Consider the following 25,480-nt stretch of genomic DNA (forward strand, 5'->3'; position numbering starts at 1 on the left):
TAGTTAGTTACTTTCCATTTTATCAACATTGCACCAAGTTTAGCATGGTTTTTTTCTCGCTTGGGTGCATTTTCAATAAAGATAAAGCCAAGTTCACTTACGATCTCTTTGACTTGAATCGATGACGTTGGAATGTTTTGTCACTGTCTGAAAAATGTTGACTTGAAAATAAGATAAATACTTTCACTAGAGGCACGACGTTGGCCCGGTTAGGAGAAATTTGGTTGGGAGGCGGACGCGGTCCCAACGAAATTGTCCTGCGAACTGTACTTTTGGCACATCTGAACTAGGTTAAAATATAAGGGGGAAATTAGTATGTATAAAGGAGAGATTTGAAATAGGATTTGAACATACTTCCAGCAAGAAAAGCCAAAAGAAACATACGTTCGGAAAAAACTAGTTTACTACTTGATAGTTCGGACATGAAAAATTTGGTAAGTCCGTTACAATTCTAAAGCATAATGTCCCCCTAAACATTACAAAATTCCCGCTCGGAAGGAATCTCCCTCGGTTGGGAACCACTGTTCCACGGTATGTTATATGTTTATCTAGCAATCTAGTATGGTTACTATTTATTGGAAATGAAGATGGAATGGCATCGAGTGCAACAAACACAGCATCCAACCGTCCACATTATGGTTTATGTTGATATATTTCAATCCTAATCCTAATTTGAATCCACATTCCCTTATGATGTAATATTCTGGTAACGAGCAGGCTGATTATAGAGACCTTTAGAGGAAAGCATGGACCAATCCGATCAGAATGTTTTAATCAACTAAACTTCGGCTACAATCAATTCCAATTAATAAGACACGTACTTCCAGGCACAGACAAAAGCAGCTGTGGAACGAACAGAATTCACAGAATGAAGTAAACTTATTGCAGTAATCATCTCCTAGAGGCACCATGTGACACAACCAAGTAAGGTACCGCAAAGAGGGGTCAATCATCAATTCTATTTTTTTTAGGTATGAATTTGCAAATAACCGTGAAAATCCCTGCATCCATGTAGATTGTAGAATATGGTAACGGAAACAGTGTTCGATCATTAAATTTCTACACTTGTTACAAGAGCTCACTTTGATTTTATGATCTCTATCCTTTTTGCGATTAGTCAAAGGGCCCCACCCCTACATTTACGCGAATTTTAGTTATCATTTGGCGAATAACCGTGAAAATACATGTAGGCTACCCATGTTGAATATGGTACTGTAAACAGTCGATCATTAAATATCTGCAACCGTCAAAAGAGTTTAATTTGATTTTATGAGGGTGCCCCCTACATTTACGCGATTTTTGGTTATCATTTTGCGAATAACCGTGAAAATACATGTCTTTCTCCGTTCTTCCAAGCGCCTTAGATAGCTTTTCAGGAACGGGGTATGGAACGTCGCACTCCCATACACCTTCAGACTCAAAAGCTATAGGCTGCGCGGCTGACAAAGGGATTTGGTTCATGCAATCGATTACAAGTGCACTGTCATATATATGTCAGTGTGTTGTTATTTCACTGCCGCAGTACAATAATTCATTAGCGCATCCTTGTATACCAAATGGTAGTAATGGTGAACCAAATTGTAAGAATTCAAATATGCAGATAATTCCATTGTATTAGTCATAATGCATGTTCTCGTCGCTTCACGACTATAGCTCAAAGGATCATAGAAATAACCCAACATATGTTGCCGCGACTGATGGCTAGAGCCAATGTTTTTTTGTTTGCAACTGTATTCAATTGGCCGATCATTCTATCTTTACCAATTCAATTGTTTGCGAATATGGTTTGGAAGTGACATTTTGGTATTTTTTGACTGGTCCAGCCCGTGAGGTGTGAATCTGCGCCGCCTCAAAATTGATTAGACATACCTTCTATTCAGTGGTTCTCAAACTTTTTTTTAGAGACGACCCCCATGATGATAGTTAATAAGTTCGCTATGTAATGTAAGTATGTAATGTCAGTAATACTTTTCTCAACTTGAAATGATCTGTAAAATACCGAGTTAACTTATTTTATGGTAGACTGCAATTTAGTTGAAGAAGAATGCCTGAAACAATGCATCAACACAATGTTCTGGGCTTGCCTTATAGGTATTCTTGTCATATTCCATACTTTGGCAACCTCTTTAACAGTTAGAAGGACAGAGTCCTGCGTTGTAGTAGTCTTGGGGCAATTTTCCTTTCAGATATAGCAAATACTGTAAAACCTCATCTAAAGTCGGTAACTTGGAGTGACTAAAACACTCAGATACAGAGGTGGTCAAAGTAGTCAAGAAAGCTACTCAAGTAGAAGTAGAAGTAGCGACGAAAAATCTACTCAAGTACAAGTAGAAGTGCTTTATCCATAAGCAACCTAAAACTACTTGAAGTAGAAGTAGAATTTACCGACTTTAAAAATACTCAAGTAAGTAAGTAGTTGTGAAAACGATCCTAATTCGTTCACATGGATTGTAAAAAGGTGCAAATTGAGCTATGCGAAAGGTGACGAGCTTGATTCGTATTGATGCATACCGGCAGGTATCCAATTTTCGATAGCATAATCTTTCGCCCACATCATGAGATGAAAATGATAGTATTGATATGGAAATGCGATACTAATCCTGTTTTCTCGAACAGCACGTTTTAGAAAACAGCATGGTACGTCGCCATCCTCCATATTATAAGACCCATAGTTTAGTCGAAGAGCAATACGGAGAAGTGATATAGGATACGGTGTAAACACTTCGCGCGATTAGTAAACGTTAATAAAAAATATGGTGAACTGTAAAAATGCCATATTGTGTAGCTTTATTTCCGAAAACTAAAGGCATTACTACACTTGCTTTTATACTTCAACATGTATGTTATCTAGACAAAAGAACTGATATTGATACTACATCTTCTGAAAGTGGAACATGTATTTCATGCCTTTAGTCCAGAAAGTTTCAAAGGTGGTATGCTAAAACAGCTCTTTAACTAAAAAAAGTCGGAGTCCACTTTTCCAGATTAGGACACGCTAGATTACGATATGACAAGTGAATGCTAGATTGCGAAACATCAGTTTCAAACGTTATTATGAGCCATATATATTGTGATGAATTATTTCATATGGGCGATGAGGGATAATGCGGTGTGGACGGAACCACGCCAACCCGTCATCTAAATTATATTCACCGATACTTTCGTGAATTCATACCAGTCACTCGGTATCCACTGCGCGCGAAGCGCGACGAAAATTCTTGGCTTTATTCAACTTTTATGAAAATTAAATGTTGATACTGATACGTGAAAACAGCCCCGAAATTTCTCAGGCTATCTTCCTGATTGGAAGATTGAACTACTTCTACTTGACAAACTGAAAATAGCGAAAAGTAAGTAAGTAGATCACAAAATATGACGAAGTAGAAGTAGAAGTAGCGAAAATCAGATCTGCTTGAGTAAGTACCAGAAGTAGAGGAAAACTACTTGAGTACTTCGGAAAAGTAGAAGTACTTCGTTACTGACCACCTCTGCTCAGATAATTATCCGACCGAATAGTGACCAGAGTATCAGACCAACTAGTGAGCAGACTTGAATCTTGTTCATGGTGGGTCCGGCTAAACCCTTCTCCACTTTGTTGCAGACATTCTTCTTCAACTAAATTGCAGTCTACCATAAAATAAGATAACTCGGTATTTTACAGATGATTTAAAGTTCAGAAAAGCATTACCGACATTACATCCTTTTAAATAATATCTTCTAGCTGAAAAGTAGGAGGAAAAAAGCAGGAAATATTTGCATCTGTTCTAGATTTGCAACCCAACGGTGATTCTTCAATGTACGAACCAAAACAAGCCGATGTCAACCGTGCAACCAATACATGATTCCCATGAACATGATAGACGGGTTTTCCAGAGCAAAACCGAGATGGATGTGACCTTTATAGGACTGCATTTAAGTACAATTTCGAAAACATGTCTATTTTATTGCAATATATCATCTCTACATCTAGCTGCGGCCAACTGAAAGTTGATTCTTGCTCAACGCGGTTTACCTCCAATTCATGGTTGTTGCCCTGTGTATAGTCCGAATTTCGTATTTGAGAACTCTCGCATCAACAGTCATAACCTTCCATGCCATCAAACTATCCTTTGCGACTGCTAGCACACTGGTTTCATTTTGTGATATGACGATAAGGGGGCACGAAATTTTTCACTATCATAAAGGGGGCGTGTCTAAAAAAGTTTGAGAACCACTGTGTTTGATAGAAATTACTAGGCTTGACATTATATGTTCATTAAAAAATGTTTGTTAATGTTGGTGCCATATTTATTGCGATTATGTGTCGTCGGAAGGGTAACGCGTTATTATGACATTCGCCACTACCTATATTGTGGAAATGGATTTTCTGCACTCGCTAATATCCTGTCCAAGACACGACCACGTATTTCAGGAAATGCGATTGCAGAATTCCCCTTGAAATAATAAAAGTCAGTTGACACAGTCTCCACATGGATAGTAAGATCGTATTTGCAAGAAAAGTCATTCTTACCTACAGTCATGAGGTCAGATGGCGATTGCACGATAATTGGGCTAAATCTGAACTAAAACTTTCTGGAGGTCCGCGGGGGTCGTCACGGTCCGAAAGGGGTCCGCGAGGACGAAAAGGTTGAGAACCACTGAATTATACTTATTCCTAGTTCATGAAACTTCATTTCTCTCAGGCGACTTCCCGCCCTCTTCCGATGCTGTCACGCGCCCAAGTTCGAGAACCAGAACTGTTCTATATAGCGTTTGCCTAATGAAAGGTAGAAATATTTCCGAAGAATAGGCTATCTATTGTATATACCGGAAGAATATTTCATCTTACTTTGAACATGAAACCTCTACTGCGTTAAGATAAGCAAGATATTGCTGGATTGCACGAAAGAAAAAACTGTTGATTGGTCGTCGACTGAAACTCACTTGAAAAAGTTTCAGGTCAGATTATGCATTAGCCTTACGAAATGCTTTCAAATGTTTTGGTTTAATATTTTTATGTTTTTTGTCATTTTTGTCATTTCATTGGTCATCAATCACGATAATCGCTTCGATATGTTAATGTCGAGGAATCCTTGTTCCGGCAATGTTTGCGTATTAAAATATCACATTCTCATTTTAGATTGAGCTCCTGGACATTGCTGTGAATGGGCAGGCATTTACCGATGATTATAAGAGAATTGTGGAACGATGGAGCGAAATTCCCGTTTCTGATATGCATGTCAACATCCATGCGATGTTTTATGTTGAAGGAATGGACGAGTTTAAAAATATAGTTGAAGCTTGCAAGTCAAAGAAGGTAATATTTGTCATCTTACATTATTTGCCTGTTCTAAACGTACATCTCCAACCAATCTATGGCACCTTTATCACCGAATTTTTGAGGTAACTTATGCGTCTCCGATACAGTTTTGTCTTGTACTAGCTATCCACAGCAGTGGCGTAATTTCTGACTTTTCGAAATAAATTCACCTGAAGTAAGCTACCTTAAAACAAAGTACATCTCGTACTGTGAAGGGTCAGCGATGGTGGTAAGCATCTCTCTAACACACAATATTACTGATAATATCCGACTACAGATCGAATATATTAGATGCCTATTCAACGTTGGTGCTGGTGCTTCACTCGATGACATTTTGTCACTCGTAAACAACTGCAATTCAAAGAAAGTAACACTATTATACTGGGATGAAGGTGACATGTTGAGAGGCAAAGAATTAGAGAAAGTCCAGAAGATTGCAACTGATGTCGATGCGGAGTTGGAAGTACTTTGGCGTGGGTAATTGTATGGTTGCAGATGATTTTAGATTTAGAGTCAAGTTATAATAGTTTTATCACATAACTATTGGTGATTTGTCACCTGATTGATTAGTTAGCAGTCCTTTCCAAACTTTTTGTATACACGCACCGTTTCGAGCATTTTTACTGATCCCACGTACCACCTCGTCACATCGAGCAGAACAAATTTGACATACTGACAGATTGAAAGTGCTGAGAGCCCGTAGTTTACGATTACGATTACTACTTAGTCACGCGACTACGATTACGATTCCAGCAAAATCTGGAAGTAATCGATTACGATAACATTGGAAAAGTAATCACGATTCCTCACGATTAAATCTATTTTGCTTCTTGGCATTTATCTTTGAAGACATATTTGAAGACAATATAACGATAGCGATGAGAAGGCCTCATGAGAGAACAAGTATCATGTTTAATGAGACTTCATTTGCGTATTGCGTCATAATATACCCAATACCCATTTCTCAACTTTATAGCTGACGAGGATTTGCATTCTAGCCAGGGCCGTAACTACCGCACCCCAAACCCCCGAATTGGGTACCAACAATTATTTCGTAAATCAACCCAATTATAGAGAATATTTTTGAGAGATTTATTTTACTTGAAACTGTTCTTCGCGCTTCGCGATTTAAGATCGCTAAATATATTGGTTTGAATAAGCATACCACTTCCTTTCCACGAAGTGTGCTAGCAAAGAAGGACAATGACCGAAATTTTCCATCTAAATATGTCCATTGTCCGTAGCCGCACTGAATGGGCGTGACGAATAGCCCCTGTCCTACCAATCTTAGCGCAACAGTACAAATGCCAACGGGGATACCCAGAGAGGAAATGATGCGCACTTGAGGAAATTACAATTTATGTTGGCGTGTCACGGAAGAAGTTTTTCTTTTACTGCAGTCTGATACGTTTAGGTGACTCCAATATCTTTAAATATATAGCAGACGGGGAGGGGGGTCACGAATAAGTAACATGCAACAAAGTAGTAATAATAACAGCCGGCACGCCCGAATATGTTGGAATTATTAATTATGTGCCATAAATTTTCGCACTCCCTCAGCTCTACCGGTAAATCTTATCACGTGATATATGAGAGCGCATCAAAAATAAATTATAATATATTTAATTATCACTGTGATTGACGAAATTCAGCCATGAATCATAAGGTTGAATGATCACCCGATGGGCGTTCAAGACCAACATTTGGGGGAATCGTTGACAAAATGCTGTATCAGTCCCGATTCTGGCTACAACCAACGCTAATCTGGTGAAGATCAGTGGTTCTCAACCGTCGGTCAGTGGCAAGTTTCTTTCCGCCAGATATACACGAATTTTATATATCAATTCGAAAATACAGGAGGTTGGGTGCTTTTCCGTGGATTAGAGAAATGAAACATCAAATTATAAATTGATTTAGTGTAGGACATATTTTTGTATGGTGTCGCAATAGAGCTCACGGTCTACTTTGGGCGTGTGTAGCAATGATGGAGCAAATGTTACAAGAAGCTGCTTAAAAGACAAGTTATATGTGAAAGTTACGGAGAAATGTAATGAAACGTCGGTAAATTCCGACAGTGCAATTTAGCGACACTTGGCAGTATAATAACGGCTATAACAAATAGCAAAGTCGCATTTCTTTCAAAGGATACCGACCGAACAATCATAACTGGTACGTCGCGAGTTTCGCTTTGCAGAAGCTTCAATAGAACCACGTATGAATATCTACTACGAAAAAGTCATCAAATGAGTTTGTAGTAATTATTAATATCCATTTGTAGTAATTAAATTTAGTGTGGATTTTGATTCGGAAGGTTCACCAGTCCACAACATTTGTTTTGCAGTTTTACCGGTTCGTGAGTTTTGAGAGCCACTGGTGTAGGTGACTGTGGTGGCAGATTCAAATGTTGAGAAAAGAATTGCGAAATAACGATTGATGCTCGTTTCAAGTCGGGCCATGTGAGAATAATGTTTTGGGCAGTTGAACTAAGAACATACGCATGCATACTGCCTGCAATCCACTTAATACAGATATTGGGAAATGCCGTTACGAGCAACGACATGCGTGGTTCTTACAATCGCACTATATATATTACATGTATGTACACTGAGTATATCTATTTAGCAAAGATGAGCATGGATTAGAATTAGGATTTGAAAAAAAAAAAACGGATTTGTGAAATTTTGTCGGATTTGGATTGGATTAGGATAAGAGATTTTTTCTGAACGGATTAGGATTTGGATTGGATTTACCGATTTTCTGGGTGATTGATATGTCTTGTGGCGAATATCGACAAACTTTATTCAGATTAGTTATTTATGTACTTATGGTACACTCTGTGCCAATGAACACGAGAGATGCAGTCATGTGCTAAGTTATCATAAATCAAGAGGATTGTTGGTTGTGAAAAAAAATTCCAATTCCTCCCTGGCCTAAGTTTGCGTTTTGACTGGGGATGAGGAGCCCAGATAAACCTCCGACGGGAATCGAGCCGGGCTGCCAGATTGGTAGGCGCTTATCGTCACCACTTTACGCTATGCCCCCTGCCAACGCTTGGAACATCTCAGACGCAATGACAAAATCTCAAACTTACACTGTTTAATTACAGATAACTAGCCTCCATAGGTTAGTTATTTATAGTTAAATTCACCAGGCATTGTGCGCCAAGACAATAAACCTGAATAGTGTTTTGGTCACAATGATGAAAACTGTTTATATGATTTGGTCTCACAAACTGAATCACCAACATTTACGCCAGATAATATTAGAAGCAGAGAATTAATATGGCGATGTCCTGTATATCTGCTATGTTCGCGCATTAAGTCGAGCAGCTATGCTTGCACGAGTGTACGAACTGAGAAATGAAATAGCAACTCTCCTCGAAAATACAAATATCGCCGACTCATATTCTTGTAATCGAAAATGGTTATCTAATCTTGCTTTCATTGTACATTAAACGTCACATCTGAACAAATTGAATTTGCAACTTCGGGGGAAAACAGCTGAATACATGAGATGTTGATGCGCATTCGAAACAAATCTGCGACCCTGAGAATGTCAACAATACAAAGAAATTATGCTCACGTTCCTATAGGCGTACTGGAGGAGAGAAAACCTAGTAGCAACACTACATTTGTAACTGTGATACGAAATTTAATTACTGAATATTCACCCGCTTTTCCTAAATTCCTTCTCCACAAAATAAATTCCGACTATTCAGTACTCCGTTTAATGTGGACGCCAATACCATTGCCTGTAAATTTCAAATGGGCCGTTGTGAAATGCGATGCAGTTGAATTGAATGACAAATTTCATACAAAGAGCATATCGCTGCATGACTTTACAAAGAGTACGTTCTTGAAATTGGTCTTTATCCCAGCTTGACCAACAATGCAAAAGAAATTGCATCGATTTCTTGTAGCACGTACGCATGTAAACAATAGTTTTCAACAATGAAATTCAAGAAGAGCAAGCTAAGATCACTATTTCGGACGCCCATTTAAAACATGGCCTGATACTTGCTTCATCTGATTTGTTACCAGAAGTTGAAAACCTTTCGCAAAGCAAGCTGCGTCAATTGTCACATTTATTCTGCGTTGTTGAAGTGTAAATAAACGCGTTTTGTTATTGGTATGATTGAGATTGCAGCAATGTAGGATAATATACCGAAGTGAGCATAAATATAGTATTAGGAAAAATTCTGGCCCGCGAAAAAGTTGCACACTGGAAATTTGGCCCGGGACTACCAAAAGGTTGCCGACCCCTGGACTATGACAATAGCTGACCATCCGCGAGCAAGTAATAATGCGATAACACTAGTCTACAAATTTTGAGAAAAATTTTACGCAAAAAATTTTAATCATTGATTTTGGCTAATTTTAGGTTGCTGAATCCGATGATGTGCTCAGAATTTCTCTATCACGTCAGATTTTTTCCGCTTGAATTTTTCTCATTTTCATAAATTAATCTAACTTCGGCTTTCGTTAGTGACATCACGGTTAGTATACAACAGCAACAGATTAACTATTGTTATTGAAATCATCTATCATGAAACTGGGTTGTTGTAGTACAGAATGAGTAAGAATTTAGTGAACTTAAATGAAGTGATTCTTTATTTTCGTTCAATCAGAAGCTCTTTTCGACCCATAAAATTACACTGGTCTACAAATTTCAAAACACTTTTGCCCGAAAATTTTATTGATTGATTTAGGCTAATATAAGGTTGATGAATTCGATTCTGTGCTCAGAATTTCTCTATCACGTCAGATTTTCTCGTTATGTATTTTTCTCATTTTCATAAAGTAATCAAATTTCGGCTGTCGTTGGTGACATTAAGGTGATCGTAAAACAGCAACATCAAATATTGTTATTGAAATCATCTAAAATGATGAAACCTGGGTTGTTCTAGAACAGAATAACTGAGTTTTCGGTGAGCTTGATTCCAGTGGTTCTGTATTTTCTTTCATTGAGGACCTCTTTTCGACCCATAAATTGATATGTGGATGAAAATAGTTTTAGTCGGTAGCAGTTTTCATCTTTACATACCGCTCTTCGTTTAAAGATTGTGATTAGTAGCTCAGTACTTATTTAGTTCCCTACGTTATCTATCTTTGTACATCTGTCCTGCAGACTTAATCCGTCAATGCATTTTGTTACAGCACACTGCTCTTTCGTAAAACGTAAAAGTTTCCGAACGATAACATTGTATTGTTGGTATATTATGTAGAAGAGAATTGTTCTCTCCGGTACATGACCCACATATGTGGCCCTTTAAGCTTTTTTGAAACATTAAAAGAAACATAATGTCAGCTTTTCCAAAGAAAAAGTGCTTATCATGATAACTTGAAGAATTTATAATCATTAATCTCCGCCTATAGGCTACTTGTCATACTAATTCTTCTCCAGTTTCCACATACTGTCACATTTCATCGGAATCGAGGAAAGCTGTTTCTGAACTGTTCTTTTTTCTGTTGGTTTATTTTCCTGAGATAAAGGGCTTATTTTGCATCGTCTATTATAGAGAACCAGATGAATGGAGACTGCTTACTAACAGCTTAACACGAAACACTGAAGTGCGTGTTACTTCACAATAGAAATAAATATTCATCACTTCTAGTACAGTCGATCCGTCTCGACATAGGAGACTCTGTGACCAGTCAACACCAAACACCATGTTTCTATGCTGGAACAGATCCAGAGATTAGCATTGGGTCATTTCTAGTGATGTTTTTAAATGGTTTCAGGGCTTTTTTGTTTTGCATGATTAAACGCCAGTTCTAAATACAAAAATGTTATATTTTTGATGGTTTCTGATTTGCCGCAACATTTTACGGTGAACTAGAGTTGATCGAAGTTATCGGCGTCGCTACTCAAGTACCACACGTAACGCCTTACACTTCTACTCAATTACAAGTAGACGTAGTAATTTCTAAGAAATGTAAAAACCACTTCAAGTGAAATGCAAAATGAAAGGTCTGAGAATTACTAAAAGTCAGTAAATATCCAATTATATTTGGTCGGGGGATGGTGGTCGACTGGTCGCATACTTTCAACAGTTAGTCGGAGGTGGCTAAAATATATTCATTTACCGTGCTTTAGGGGCTGTGTCACGCAGTTCTTATAATCATATAACTCATGAGAGTGGTGAATTCTTTTCTTTAAACTACTTTCTACTTTGCAAAATCCAAATTGAAAAGTAAGTAGTCTATCTAAAATACTGTTCAGGTGGACGTGGAAGTAGTCTCAAAACATATCAACTTCAGTAAGTACTTCAATCAGATTAAATCTACTTGACTACCCCGAAAAAGTAAATATCGACAAAAATACTATCTTCAAAACGTAACGTGATAGAACAACAAAAATAACGCCAGATTCGTATTCGGCGCCCCAAATTAGGTAAAAATGAACTAAACGAATCCTGGCACGAAAATCGTGTAGACCAGTGTAACATATCAGGCTATTGATAGCAGAAACTTCGGGTTTTCAAACTCCACTGCTCAGTGCTCATTATTACATCACAAGTATTAGCTTTGCTCGTCGATGCTGGTGCGAGGTGCTGACTCGTTTAAAGTCAGATTTGCAAATGTATAAACGCAAAATAGTAGGTGATTAAGTTGAGGACTTGTTTCTTTGCACATTAGCACTGTTCAAACGCATGCTACGTAAGAAGCTAATACATACATATCCACAATTGAAGGTGGGTACGGATTGCAAATACATAATAGCTACATCAGTAAGGCCATGCTATATTATTGGATTTTCGGAATCAGTGCGACAATAGCGTCCGATTATTTCCAATCATTCTGTATTATGAGCTGGTTTTGATGAATTGCGCTATCACATGTGAGACTGGACTCGGCTTTGCATCACATATGCCTCTCCTGTGCCTACCTTCTCGTTTCGCGCTTTAGTTAAACTATAAATATGCTATTGCCGTGATTTTTGGTAATAAAATGTTCAAAATTTAGAAGACAATACCAACATTTATTGGAAATATGATCATTGAAAGCATTCATAAATCTCTCTTGCTCATCCTGACTACAGGGGATGCGCCGTCTCGCTTACCACCCTTGACCGCTGGTCCCTGATTAGATGAGTATAGTTTGATGTGAATCAAGGTATAATTATATTGTTATCATTCACCACGGAAACAGATATTTGATGTAGTCGTATGATTTAAACAGGGATATATAGAACTCTATATATCCCTGGATTTGAAGAACCGCCACCATGCCGTTTGTCACATTATCAATACGCACCAGACACTACTACCTCGCAGGTGGATAGTAATCTCCACCACTCTGCCATAGTTCCGGCAAGTGAGTTATTGAGGTTTGGTAGGCCTACAGTAATTGTTATAGTTAAACCCAGTGTGAACGTTGTTGCTTGGAAAGGAGTATCTTCACCGAAAAAAATATTTGATATTTTGTGTTCGTACAACAAAACATTACGACATCTAAGCATTGGAAATCATCTACTTCTGATATAAATCATAACCAAGCTCGCAATATCAAGTAGATTGTCGGCAATAGGCATACTTATATTCATTGTTCCACTACGACAGTGGTCGGGAACCTTTTTTGACCAAAGAGCCATATTGGCCCAATATTTCCAATTGTAACTCCGAAAGAGCCATACATGTCAATCAACTGTTACGTCACAATTGACCATCCATGACGTATTCGGAGCACTAATTGACTAATATATGGGATTCGTAGTGTGCGATATATTTTTCTGCCTGCGTGGGTAGGCGGAGCCAAACATGATCACTACCAAAGCGCAATTGCACAGTGCTGACACGGTCTCCGCGCACAGGAAATCCAAGCTGCACACACAAAAAAACGCGGTAATGACCTTTTTTAGTGGTTGCGCACTGTTGTCAAAGGGACCACGCAGTGAGCTGGTTAGTGCGCGCCGATTCGTAAAAAACTAGTGCAGTGGTTTTCAACCTGGGGGCGCGAAGAAGCAGGGAACTGATAAAATTTTCTCGCTCTGCGCGATCTACGTCCAATTCAAGAGTGTTTCTATATATATAGACCAAATTTCATATTTTTGAATTCTCTCACCAACAGCCATAACCCTCCACGCCATCAAACAATTTTATTGGGGTTGCTAGCATCCCGGTTGGATTTTGTGAGATGACGATAAGGGGGGCGCGAAATTTTTCACTATCATCAAGGGGCGCGTGTCTAAAAAAGGTTGAGAACCACTGAACTAGAGGGAGCATTAGTCACTACATCATTATATTCCCACCATGTGATACGTCAGCGACGTGAGGTTAGGGGAGACAACTGAGGCACTGCTTCAGATGTCGTCAGGGATGAGTGAAGGAAAATTGTGAGCCCTTCAATGGTTATTGTTATCGTCTATTGATGTTTATGAATGACTAGATCTTAAACATTTTTATTCACAGAATTTTCATATTTATTGTTCGATAAAAAGCGCGAAAAGAGATGTAAGGCTCAGATCAGGCGCAAACTGGCCAAGCCTCACCTGTGACAGCGCAACCAATCGTAAATAGCTTGGAATTTATAATCACTGATATTAATCAGATGTCATTGTCGCGCTGATTTTGAAAATCCAAGTATTGATCGCCTTCTAAAATATATGGTTATGCGTTACACACCTACATTTTGATGGCAGTGCTAGAAAGCTACTAACTAATCAAGAAAATGGATAGCGTTGTTTTTAATTTGAATTGGTAATTGAGAATGTCACTTCCAAGGCATTTTATTTCTAGGCTTAGATCAGGAAGACAATGTATATTTGAAAACTGCATTGTCCTAAAAATGTCGCCACGTCTGCTATTCTCTTTCGTCGATCAAGGTATCGTGCAATCCACGATTTCTAGGCGCGCGATGTTGGGTAGATCGATTCTGCGTGTGGTGTTAGCCGCCGGTGCGACAGCAACTTAAATTTGGGGATTTTGAAAAGATGGTGGTCTTACCCCTAACTCTGGACCTAGATACCCTACAGCCTTGAATTCTCAAAAACATGTCCATGCGGCCACGAGAATAATTATTCTCGCCGCTGTGAAAATTTACTAACAAGTTGCTGGGATATTGATAAATTGGGTGCAAAATTAAAATTTCTCAAAGAGCCATATCTTATACCCAAAAGAGCCATATATGGCTCGCGAGCCATAGGTTCCCGACCACTGCACTACGAGAAACATTATTCATGATGGCAGAATTTTATGGTAAATTTTTCAAATTATCATATGATCCTACTTGAAGCGTGCATCAGTCGTTAAATCTCAATTACCGCCACAGCACAGCCATCAGCTTATATACCTTGTTAGCGTGGGTATTGTAGGACCAATGGAAATCGTTGGGGCAACAAATCGTCCGCGGTGAATTTTTAAAAATGACAAGCTAATGACGTCACACTAAAATGAAAAGTATTCTCTCTTGAGGCCTTCTCATCGCAATTGTTATATTGTCTTCCAATGTGTCGAAGGCTAAAATTCTAAGTAGCAAAATGAAAGTAATCGTGAGTAATCATAAGGGCAAGTTTTTGTTGCAGTTAAATCCGTGGAAAGTTGCATTTATTTTTGATAAAGTTGCAGTAAAAAGTTGCATTTATTTTTTCTCAAAAGTTTCACTAAAAGACCACATTTTGCTCGGTTGACTAAAAAAAAGGTCAACTTCCCAGATTGACCCCCCCCCCCCAAAAAAAAGTCCATTTTCCGGCTCAGCTCCTCGGCTACTTTCATGAAAAAAATGGACAAAAGTTGCAAAAAGTTGCACTGTAAGATTCCTTCAAACAGCTTAAAACAGCATTCTACATATCTTACGAGTATTTAGGAAGCTGCCGGAAGCTGTAAAAAAAGTTGCAAAAGTTGCAAAAACTTGCCCTAGTAATCATGATTACTTTACCATTGCAGTCGTAATCGAAATCGACTACTTCGAGATTTTGCTGCAATCGTAATCGTAATTGCGACATTCAGAAGTATTCGTAATCGCTATTGATTACATTAATGAAGTCTGGATCCCTAGCTCTGTTAGGCATGGTAAAATAGCTTGCCGTTTTGTTAGCTTCGAGATCAGCTTCACTTCAGCCGAGTGTATGATGTTTCTCATAATGCCAACTCAAATTATATTCCTTAACACGGAGTCGTACACGGTACTCGCCATAAACTAAAAAGACCGTTTCACGTCTTCAGTAAACAAATATTTAGTGCTCCAAATCTTGCTGAAATGACTGGGTTCAGTCGTATCTTTCATTGCTTGACATAACATCGTTTGGGTTTGAGGATCGCCGCTAATCACGTGCACTGATGGAATTATTTTACAAATTAGGATTTAGAAACGTATGACGTAACAGTTCAAAGCACAGACCTGACCACAAACAAGATTTGAACTTGAATATGGAAACGGTGACGTGTAACTTTGATGGTTACGACATAATAACCTATATTGGCTTTATTTTGAACCTGGATTACTCACACGTAGGTTACGTAATCATGGTACATAAATAAACTAGACTTCAAAGTAAACGCATTTCCGGATCAGTTGATACAGTAGTTTTTGTCCATACATTTACATTATTAAATAGATTTATAGTCTAAATTTCAAGGAACATTTCGCGGGCCGCTCAGAATCGTGTCGCGGGCCGCACAATGCCCAGGACTGGTCTACACTATACTAACTTATGCTATATATTTTCTAATTTACTTAACATTTTAGTGCTGGTAACCGCTGAGGATATTTGGCAGAAACTCGACGTAGAATTTTATTTCAGGTGAGTAGATGTCGCGCACTTTTCGCAAATTAACATGAAGCAGAGTATTTTTGGACGTTTTTATCCAAGTTTAATATAGCGACACAGCGTCATTATATATTTTAACTTTAATTTGGCACCTACTCTCGGAAAATAGAATATATAAAAAGTGAAAATTTGCATATTTTACAAATTGAAGAAAACGGTGTACTCATAGTCTCGTTTAATACTTTAGTTCAGGGGTTTGCAGTGTGCAGTAGGGCTCTTCAAAAAGGACTTTTTTTCTCAAATCGTACTCGCTACTTGATAAAATTGTTAGGTTACCTAATTTAAGCCTACTCACCAAATTTGGTTCAATTTCAACCAGTAGCCGCATTGCTACAGCAGAAGAAAGTTTCTATTTATTATTTAAAAATAAATAACAAAAAATTTGAAAATTTTCTGTTCACCTCATGAAAGTGTTAGGTTGTCTATGGAAACGATGTTCACCAAATTTGGTTCAATTTCAACCAGTGGAAGCGGCGTTATTGCCGTCGAAAAATTTGGATTTGAATAAAATAGTATATACGGTTGATAACACTATAATAAATAATTAAAGAATTGGTCACCGTAAATACTATTTTATTCATAAATTTTGTGTAGAAATTACGTCAAAATACGTTGATTTAATAAGCGAGGCATCGTACGCAGGTAGAAAAGATACAGGTACCATGGAATTGATGTTTTGAAATGATTACGTTATGTCAGCTTAAAAGCAAACCATACAAGCCTATCTTAAATAATAAAATAAATAATAAAAGTTTTGTGATAAGACAACATTTACATGCGGATGGGGTGGCGATGAGAACCCCAACGTTTACGTAAGGCAGCAGCTCTTAACCTGGAGTCCATGAACACCTTGAGCGTCTATGGATAAGTTTTACGGGGTTCATGAAAGATCGAATTTAAACTACATCTATAAAACTAGGTACATCGTAACATCGGTCTTTCGAACATAGGCCATAATAATGATATCCAACGCTGCATACCCACCAATATAACATCATTGAGGTATGGGTGTTTTCGGCTCATTTACACCCACCAGCAGAGGTCAATTAATAACTGAGAGCTGTGTTTATTCGAAATAGACGCTACGGCCTATACGCTCTCGCGTAAATCGTGGAAACACACCATTTGCGTTTACAGTGTAAGCTCAATGTGTACCAAGTCATATTTTTCACGAGAATTTGTTTCGCATGCTACGTCATTTATTTTTAGAGAGTACAGTAGATGGGGGAACACTGAACATCGTTCACTGAACACGTCAATATAATCATACGAAATTGCGACGCTTGGAGCAGAATGACTGAGATACGTTTAAAGCTGGAGATCACGAACATATCGCTCATTTGATGCAGCTATAACGTGATAAATGTAATTGCAGTATTTCGTTGTACATTTTTCCAATATGTAACTAGCTATTGAAACCATGCTTACACCTGACGATCAATATTTCACAGAGTTCATGCTTTTTGAAGTATATTGTCGAGTTGGGCATCTTGTCAAGCAGTGTTTCAGCGATATCGAACTGTAAGCAGCACGCGGGGTGTCGTACTCTTGTAATGTGGTGTTATAATGAACATTCAAGTAGTTGCTATATTGTATGTATCGTTCCTATGGTGACAGCGTACGGTTTTGTTCCCAAACGACGAATATTAAAATGTTAACGCCTATTCGCGTACATTCAGCTTTACTTAAACTGTCTAATCAACAATTGTTGTCCAATTGTAAGTAATATGACCCAGTAACCTTGCTGTTAATTGATGTTGTTTTGGATATTCAAGGTGGTTCGACTACACTTGGTCATTATTCTTACACCAGGCCGATATTGTAGGCCACCTAGGGGGTCTGGGGGCGAAGCCCCCCAAAAGTTCGGTTTATCACCCTATTGGGGGCCCAAGACCAACGTTTTGGGGGGATGCCTGACGAAGTGCTGTTACGGGCCTGGTGAGACTATTGTTACATTGATATTGATCAGAGTGAAATACCGGTATCTATCAGAGTTGGATCAATTGTAATTTGTAATGTAATTAAATGTAATTAATTACATATTTCAATGTAATTGTAATGTAATTGTAATTGAAGCATTTTTATTTTGTGTAATTGTAATTGTAATTGTAATTTGACAAAAATTTTGCTCAATTACAATTTCAATTACATTAAATTGCTATTGAGACCTGACAAGCACAACATAAAATAATTTTTTACCGCTATGCTTGCCTCGGATGCCATTGTATACAATTATTAGATTACTAACCAACGGATGGATTCGCAACACGTGACTCACGATTGAATACGCCGAGAAGCGAACTGCTGAGCCGGCTAAAGGCAGCAGAATTGATAGTCCCATAGCTAACGATCCAAGCGTCGAAATTTGATGTGTATGGTCCTAATCGAAAGCTAGTGTCGCACTGATTCCGCAATAAAAGTATATTTCCAGGCAATGGTACCATCCCAAAATAGTCGTGAAAGTCTGGGAATCGGCATTGTTCTGAACAATCGCTGGGAGAAATTGGTCATTGTTGTGGTCATGCTGCTGCGGCGCTCTCACTTTTCAGAACAGTCGGCCTTAAACGGCTATTTTGGAGCAGTTACATTGCCCTGACGAGATTTTAATTTGTATTTTCGGAATTAGTGCATCAATAGCTTACGATAAAGACCAGATGCATCAAATTTGGACGCCTGAATCGCCAGCTCTAGGACTATAAAGTTTGCTGCTTTTAGCCGGCTCTGCAGTACGTTTGTCGGTGCATTCATCCGTTACTCACATCTTGCGCATCTATCCGTGGGTTGGCAATCTACAATACGATTTCAGATAACGATGCTGCATCGTTACTTCGTCTGTCTAACTAACCAGACCACTGGATATTATATAACGTCTTGTCTGACAAAGCACGGTTATGTTTTCACCCCTCATCCTAATTCCTACGTCCCTCGATAAAAATAATATTATTTCTTTAATTATATACTATATACGCAAATCCAACCCGTGTATGATTATAATACTTTTTTCAACGACATACTGCATACTGGAATAGTTCGAAAACGTTTATCTTTTATTAATTACCGGGTATTTGCGTATCATGAATGAAACATGAATACTTGAATTGTTGTTAATTACGACGCTACGGTTGTCAAGGAGCACGATTGAATTTATCATTATTCAATTACATCAGTGGTTCTTAACCTTTTTTCTTCCAGCGCCCCCTTTCAAAAATTATCGTGCTCCAGCGCCCCCCAACTTCATATTTTAAGGAATGTAATAAAGACAATGAGTAAGAGGAAGGGCCGTAACAGCACTTCGTCAACCCCCCTAAAAACGATTACCTTGCGCACCCATAGCGTGATAAACTGAACCTCTGAGGGCTTCGCCCCCACGAACCCCATATCGTGATTTTGATGGTCAACAAAGTTTGTGTGGCCTGGTCGCCCTAGGTACCAAAATTTTCTATAATGCATGAATGAATAGGTGGTAATTACATATATAAGCCGCTATAAACTTTTTATCCTCTCAGCCCACGTAATCAGATTTAACAGTAGCACTGAGTGAGCTGTTGTATAGGAAAATAAAGGGCACGTAATTAATAATTAAAGATATTCGGGCGTGCCCGCAGGTACAATTATTCGTTACCAGGGCCGTAACAGCACTTCGTCAGCCCCCCTCCAAACAAAAACGTTGGTCCAGGGACCCCATCCGGTGATAAACCAAACTTCCGGGGGACTTCACTCCCAGACCCCCATTAGGCTGTCCGCTAGTTGCTGATAGCCTATTAGGTATCTACATTGGGTGTCCATTTACTGAGGCAGCTATTCTCGCCTATAGTCGCGCGAAGCGCGAAAAAATTCACCAATTAATGATTAAATTGGACAATATCATCGGGAATTGCATATAAATTGAGATCAATTTTTATCCTCTCTCTTCTCACGTAAACACATTTACCGGTAGAGCTAAGTGAGGTGCAATGTTCCCTCTAAGCTGCGCACGTGCGCAGTGCTGACACGGTCTCTGCGCACAGAAAATCTACGTTGCGCAAAACAAATCCGAAGTTATTACCTTTTTTTAGTCGTTACGCACTGTTGTCCAAGGGTCAGCGCAGTGAGTTGTTGAGTGTGCGCAGACTCATCAAAACTTAAAGCGAACATTGTGAGGTTTCTTGGAAACTGTAAGGCCCGTTAATAATAATTAAACATATTCGGGCGGGCGAACCCGTTGGTATGACTAAGTTGCATGATGATATTTCGTGACCCCCTGTCTGCAATATCAAAAAATATGGAATCGCTCAACTGGGATATCGCCCAACAGGAATATCCCTGTCGCCCAATCGTACTAAACTAAAAGACGCACACGATTTCAGATTGGTATTTCTTCACTGACATATAATTTTTCCCTGCCAGATGGAGTTCGTCTTCTGGGGTTCAGATTGCCAAGACAGGAACATTCGGTGTCAGTCATTTAGGCGCCCATGGACAAGTAAACCTATATGTATTTTGAAGGCTATATGTAACGAAGTTTTCGGTGTTAATTTGCTCTGAATACTCATTAAGGATATGTCCTATCACCACATCATCTACTGCGAAGCCATTTTTCTCCAGCGCCCCTCATACCGCCCCACTGAGCCCAGCGCCCCCCATATCGCCCCCTGAGCGCTTCCGCCCCCCTTCGAAATCGCCAGCGCCCCCTGGGGGGCGCTGGGGGCAAGGTTAAGAACCACTGAATTACATGTTCAACAGCAGCAATTGTAATTGTAATTGTAATGTAATTTAGCATGCAAGGAGTAATTGTAATTGTAATTGTAATTTGATATTTTTAGCATGGAGTAATTATAATTGTAATGTAATTGAAACATGCATGAAAGTAATTGTAATTGTAATTGAACTGAAATAATGTAATTGATCCAACTCTGGTATCTATACTTCCTACAGATATTACCTTAAACTTGAGTTATACAGTAACCATCACCCCGACAACACTATTTGTGAGAAGGGCAGTAAGGTGAAGGCTCGTTTAGTGCTGAGTTTCTTTTCAAGCTGCCAGCATCATGCCGAGTGTGGGTTATAGTTTAAAGCAGTGGTACCCAACCTTTTTTGGTGTAGGAGCCGCATTTCAAATTTCAGAGTACGTTTGGAGCCGCACGAGTACACTCATTGGTTATAACAAAAATTATAAAGCATCAAAGCACGTGCCAACGAATAGCAACACTAACATGAAAAAACAAACAAATTAATTTAATTATTTAATTTGGCATTGGCTTTGAGCTTCAAGAAGTGTGTCAAAGCGAGGCGTGATTGCAGAGAGGTTGTCATCGGTCAATCGATCGAGATATTTATTTTTGATTCTGACCATTTTGCTAAAAAGTGCTTCACATACATCAGTTAATCACAATAGAGAATTGTTTTTCTGGGCATGGTTGTCAACTTGGGATAGTTTGCCTCAGGAATTTGACTCAAAAATCGAAGTAAAGTTTTTTTATAATTGCTTGAGCTCGATATCTGACTGCATGTCCAGCAACTCAAGGTAAAAATTACAAGGGGAATGGGGGGGGGGGGGGTGGCCACATTACATGCCGTAGGATTTGAAAACATTTTCATCGTGGGCCAGAAAGCGTTCATTCCGTCAATGCGGCGGTTGAAATCATCAATAAATTTACTGATAAGCCTGTTGTGAGCATCAAATGATCCATTGGTTTGATAGTCAGATACCGTTGAAAAATTTGTTGTAACACCACCTGAACTTGAGTCTGGTGGTGTGCAGACTTAAATTTGAGTGTCGATCCGAGCGCATTTGAGTGTGAGTTTACTTTTTGGCGTGAGTTGAGTATCGAAATCGATGACAACATTCCTTGCTGAGTAGAGAATCGCTACTCGACAGCAGAGGAATTGGTCTCCACCCTTAATTATAAACTCCAGACTACAAGCCAAGCACGGGTAATCTTCGAATATGAATTTAATTTTTCTGCTATAAATTGGTTTTTTAATACGTTTGTAGGATTTTCAAACGTCAATGGGAGCCGCAAGAAGGCTAGCTGGGAGCCGCGGTTGGGAATCACTGGTTTAAAGGGAAAGAATATGAACAAAAGATATTATAACGACGTGAAAAAATGTAGTTTATGTAGGAGGTTCACAGTGCATATCCTACCAAGGTTCGTTTGCGAACGCAGATGTCTAATTTTCTGAGGTTCACACACTGAACGCTATCCCTGATGGTTGGTCATAGCTAGTCACGAAGAATATATGGTATGAAAAGATATGGTAATATTATATTTTACCAAATAATTCTTATCATACCCATATCTAGTTTATTACAATATAGTTGGTGTAATTTTTTACACAAGCACTTAATATTGCAGATTGTCATTGATATCGAAATATACTTGAAGGCTTGGCATGGAAAAGAAAGGGGTTTACCTGCTCTGCCTACCCCAAATAATTCACTGGCAGTCTTCTCCACTGAATAGTGCGTGAGCATCATCATCTGCTGAGCTTGTTGGTGGCGTAATTCCATCAGGCGCAGCTCCAGCAAACAGACGCCAGGTACGCCCGCGACAATAAAGCAAAACATTGCCGGAGAGAACGAACCTGCAAGATAGCGAAAATATGACTGGTGCGGTGCGGTACAACCCTTCCAATTTCATCAAATTATCAAGTAAAAATCACTTGAGCCTGAACTTCGACGGTATGATAAGAAACAAAATCCGGATATGCGGTCACAAATCTTAATTTCAATAAATGTTACATCGTAATTCCAAAATGGATTTAGATTCCCGTGAATGAACAATACTTTGAATAGATTCTGTCGCATTTCGTAGAGCCCCGCTGAAATCGTAACACCGTATAGTGCTGTGATGCTCACAGCTTATCACCTTTTAATCTACATTCCAGACTCCGACAATACCGCGATACACTGATCAAGCTCCACGCCGTCTACAGCTGTGGAATATTGACCTACAATTTCGTAATCATAGAAAAATAATATCGGTTTGGTGTAAAATGGCCCTATCATCGATGTCCCAACATCATGAATATCAAACAACAATAAACGTCAAAAAAGTGCAACGTAACGCAAGGGTAAACAAATTCTCTTACCATTGCCATTCCCCTCCGCTATTTTCGCGCGCAGTAATGTAACTCTCCACTAACAGGCCAAGGTTCAGCAGCAACAGAGCCCAGTATCTTTGATCGCGGTACGCGACCACAACCCGCCATACAGATATAAAGCAATAAACCGCAAAAATCGGACGTACCGCCAAGGCACGCGCAAGCGTTGCCAGGCAGAATGCAGGCATTTCTCGATTGCGATAAATGATATAATTCAGTTAAAATCTATCATCACCGTTACGACATTGATTCAAAGTCAACGCGTTGGAAGCAAAGCATATCTGATCTGTTCTTGCCACACTGGGCTTATACTCAGATTCGAAGAAATACACGTATGAGAGTATACTGTTCTGATTCTGATTTTCACGGTACGTTTTCAGACTTAAATTGTAATGATTTTTCGAAAATAATCTGGCTCATGACATGTGTAATAATTAATGCTATGCACGACAATTACAAATTGGATAGGATGGATGCATGTTAACATATGATCATATTGATAAAAAAAACTTGAATATTTACAGTACGAAGCTGCATTCCAAGCTCTACCTTATGCTCACTTTCAGTCACAGGTCTTTACAGAGGGTTTGCGTCAAACCCGATGGGTAGCTTGCACCATTATGTTGGTCGCACAAGTAGCAAAGGATTCGCCAGCATGTCCCACGCCAATTGGAAGAACAAAGTTCGATGCATATACGTGATTATCATCAATTCCCGTCCTGAACATATGCTAAACATACAGTGCCAGTCAATTATCCATAGTTGCTCCGGGTCTGTGCTGTTTCTCATTTAGACGTACTGTAATCTACGATGATAAAGTGGCGAAAGAGAGTAGGACCGCCTCGACACTTTTGGAATATTTCAGTCGTGTTCTATATTGTTTTTTTGGGTTATTTATAATTGGACTTGTATTCGTTCATGTTTCTTATATAACGTCACTACCAGGGCTGTGGGGTCGGTAAATTATACCACCGACTCGAACTCCGACTCCAGATATTTTTAATATTCCGACACCAACTCCCACTCCTACTCCAGAGTCTTTAAATGCACCGACTCCCACTTCGGCTCCGATTCGACTATTTTCCTCACAGAACTCAGGCTCCGACTCCAACTCCGACTCAAACAGTACTACAAATTTACTTCGAAAATTATAAGTCACGGTGATGCTTCAATTACTCTCATACAACCATTAAACATATGTAAACATATTTTTCACGATGGCATGCAAAATTGTTTTATTGGGGCGAAGCTCGAAATACTCACTGTACAATTAAGATTTAAGTATTCATTTCAAAATATCCTTCTTTTTCATATTTTATAATAATTTTGTAACGTAGACACGCCGCGGATATTCTAATATGTATGAATCATTCTAACATGATATATATCCCATCCTGTATAATTAAATCTGGATAGAAATAATGGAAGTGTAGCTCTTGTGTATATGAGGCAGCATCTAATATCGAGATGTTCAAATCTTCTCACTACACACTGTACTGATGACAAGCATATACTTTCTCACTACTAATCAACAGTGGCCAGAAATTAAATTTAGGGAGTAGTCAAATAGCATATGTCTACAGCATGTAGGCTACTTAGTCAAGTATTGATGGACTAGGACTATACACGCACTATTTTTTAAAGATTTGCTCTACCCAACTGGCCGAGTTACTTACCAGAAATATTTTTGATTTTGTCAAGTGGGAAGCAGCGTTTGGTTTGCAACAATTTTACAAGTGATGTTGTCACTTACAAAACCAAACCTTTTAAACCTAAACTTGAACCAAACCTATTTACTCTTCACAGTATCATGGCATAATTCCAAAAATTGCAAATTTCACCAATTTGTCATTGTATCAGCTAATTTGCGTTGGTCAGGAATATGCATCTCGCAATGTTCTTTCTCTATGTAAACGAATTGCAACTTGTAAATAATGCCCAATTATATCAATATCGTTTCTAAAAAAGTGAGTGTTGGTATACATGCAAATCCGTTTGTATTTATTATTAGTAATTTTAAGAGACCTCCTGAAAGCACTTGTATTCATATTATAGAAGTTGGAGTCGGAGTCGGAGTCAGGAACATTTTCACAAATTCCGACCCCGACTCCAGACAGAATCTTTTTCACGACTCCGACTCCAAGGAGTTCTAACAAATTTTTGCGACTCCAACTCCACTAAGGGAAAAATTAATGAAACTCCGACTCCGACTTCGACTTCGACTCCACAGCCCTGGTCACTACTATACATCACCAATCTAATAGTTGTTGTTTTCTGTGGCATTTATGGTGTTTGTCGACTGCTGCAATGGCCATTTACACCTGACTT

At 38.8% G+C, this 25,480-nt stretch overlaps 1 protein-coding gene across 4 annotated transcripts in view; it reads left to right on the forward strand.

Moving 5' to 3' along the window:
* Positions 1-25,479, forward strand: part of LOC145449092 (uncharacterized) — a 52,209-nt gene extending 26,730 nt beyond the window's left edge. Inside the window, exons 8-12 of one of the 4 annotated variants that reach the window (XM_080327562.1) lie at positions 4,858-4,938; positions 5,120-5,296; positions 5,577-5,772; positions 15,985-16,039; positions 17,276-25,479. In XM_080327562.1, the coding sequence (XP_080183688.1) occupies positions 4,858-4,938; positions 5,120-5,296; positions 5,577-5,772; positions 15,985-16,039; positions 17,276-17,330 (564 nt within the window). In that variant the 3' untranslated portion in view covers positions 17,331-25,479. Of the gene's footprint in view, positions 1-827; positions 4,939-5,119; positions 5,297-5,576; positions 5,777-15,984; positions 16,040-17,275 lie in introns of those variants that run through there. The other 3 variants (XM_080327563.1, XR_013918132.1, XR_013918131.1) reach the window with 3 other exon arrangements.
* The last annotated feature ends 1 nt before the right edge of the window (position 25,480 follows it).

This window comes from Botryllus schlosseri, chromosome 10, assembly GCF_051294905.1.
Source record: "Botryllus schlosseri isolate E-star chromosome 10, Bs_hap1, whole genome shotgun sequence".
NCBI lineage: Eukaryota > Metazoa > Chordata > Ascidiacea > Stolidobranchia > Styelidae > Botryllus > Botryllus schlosseri.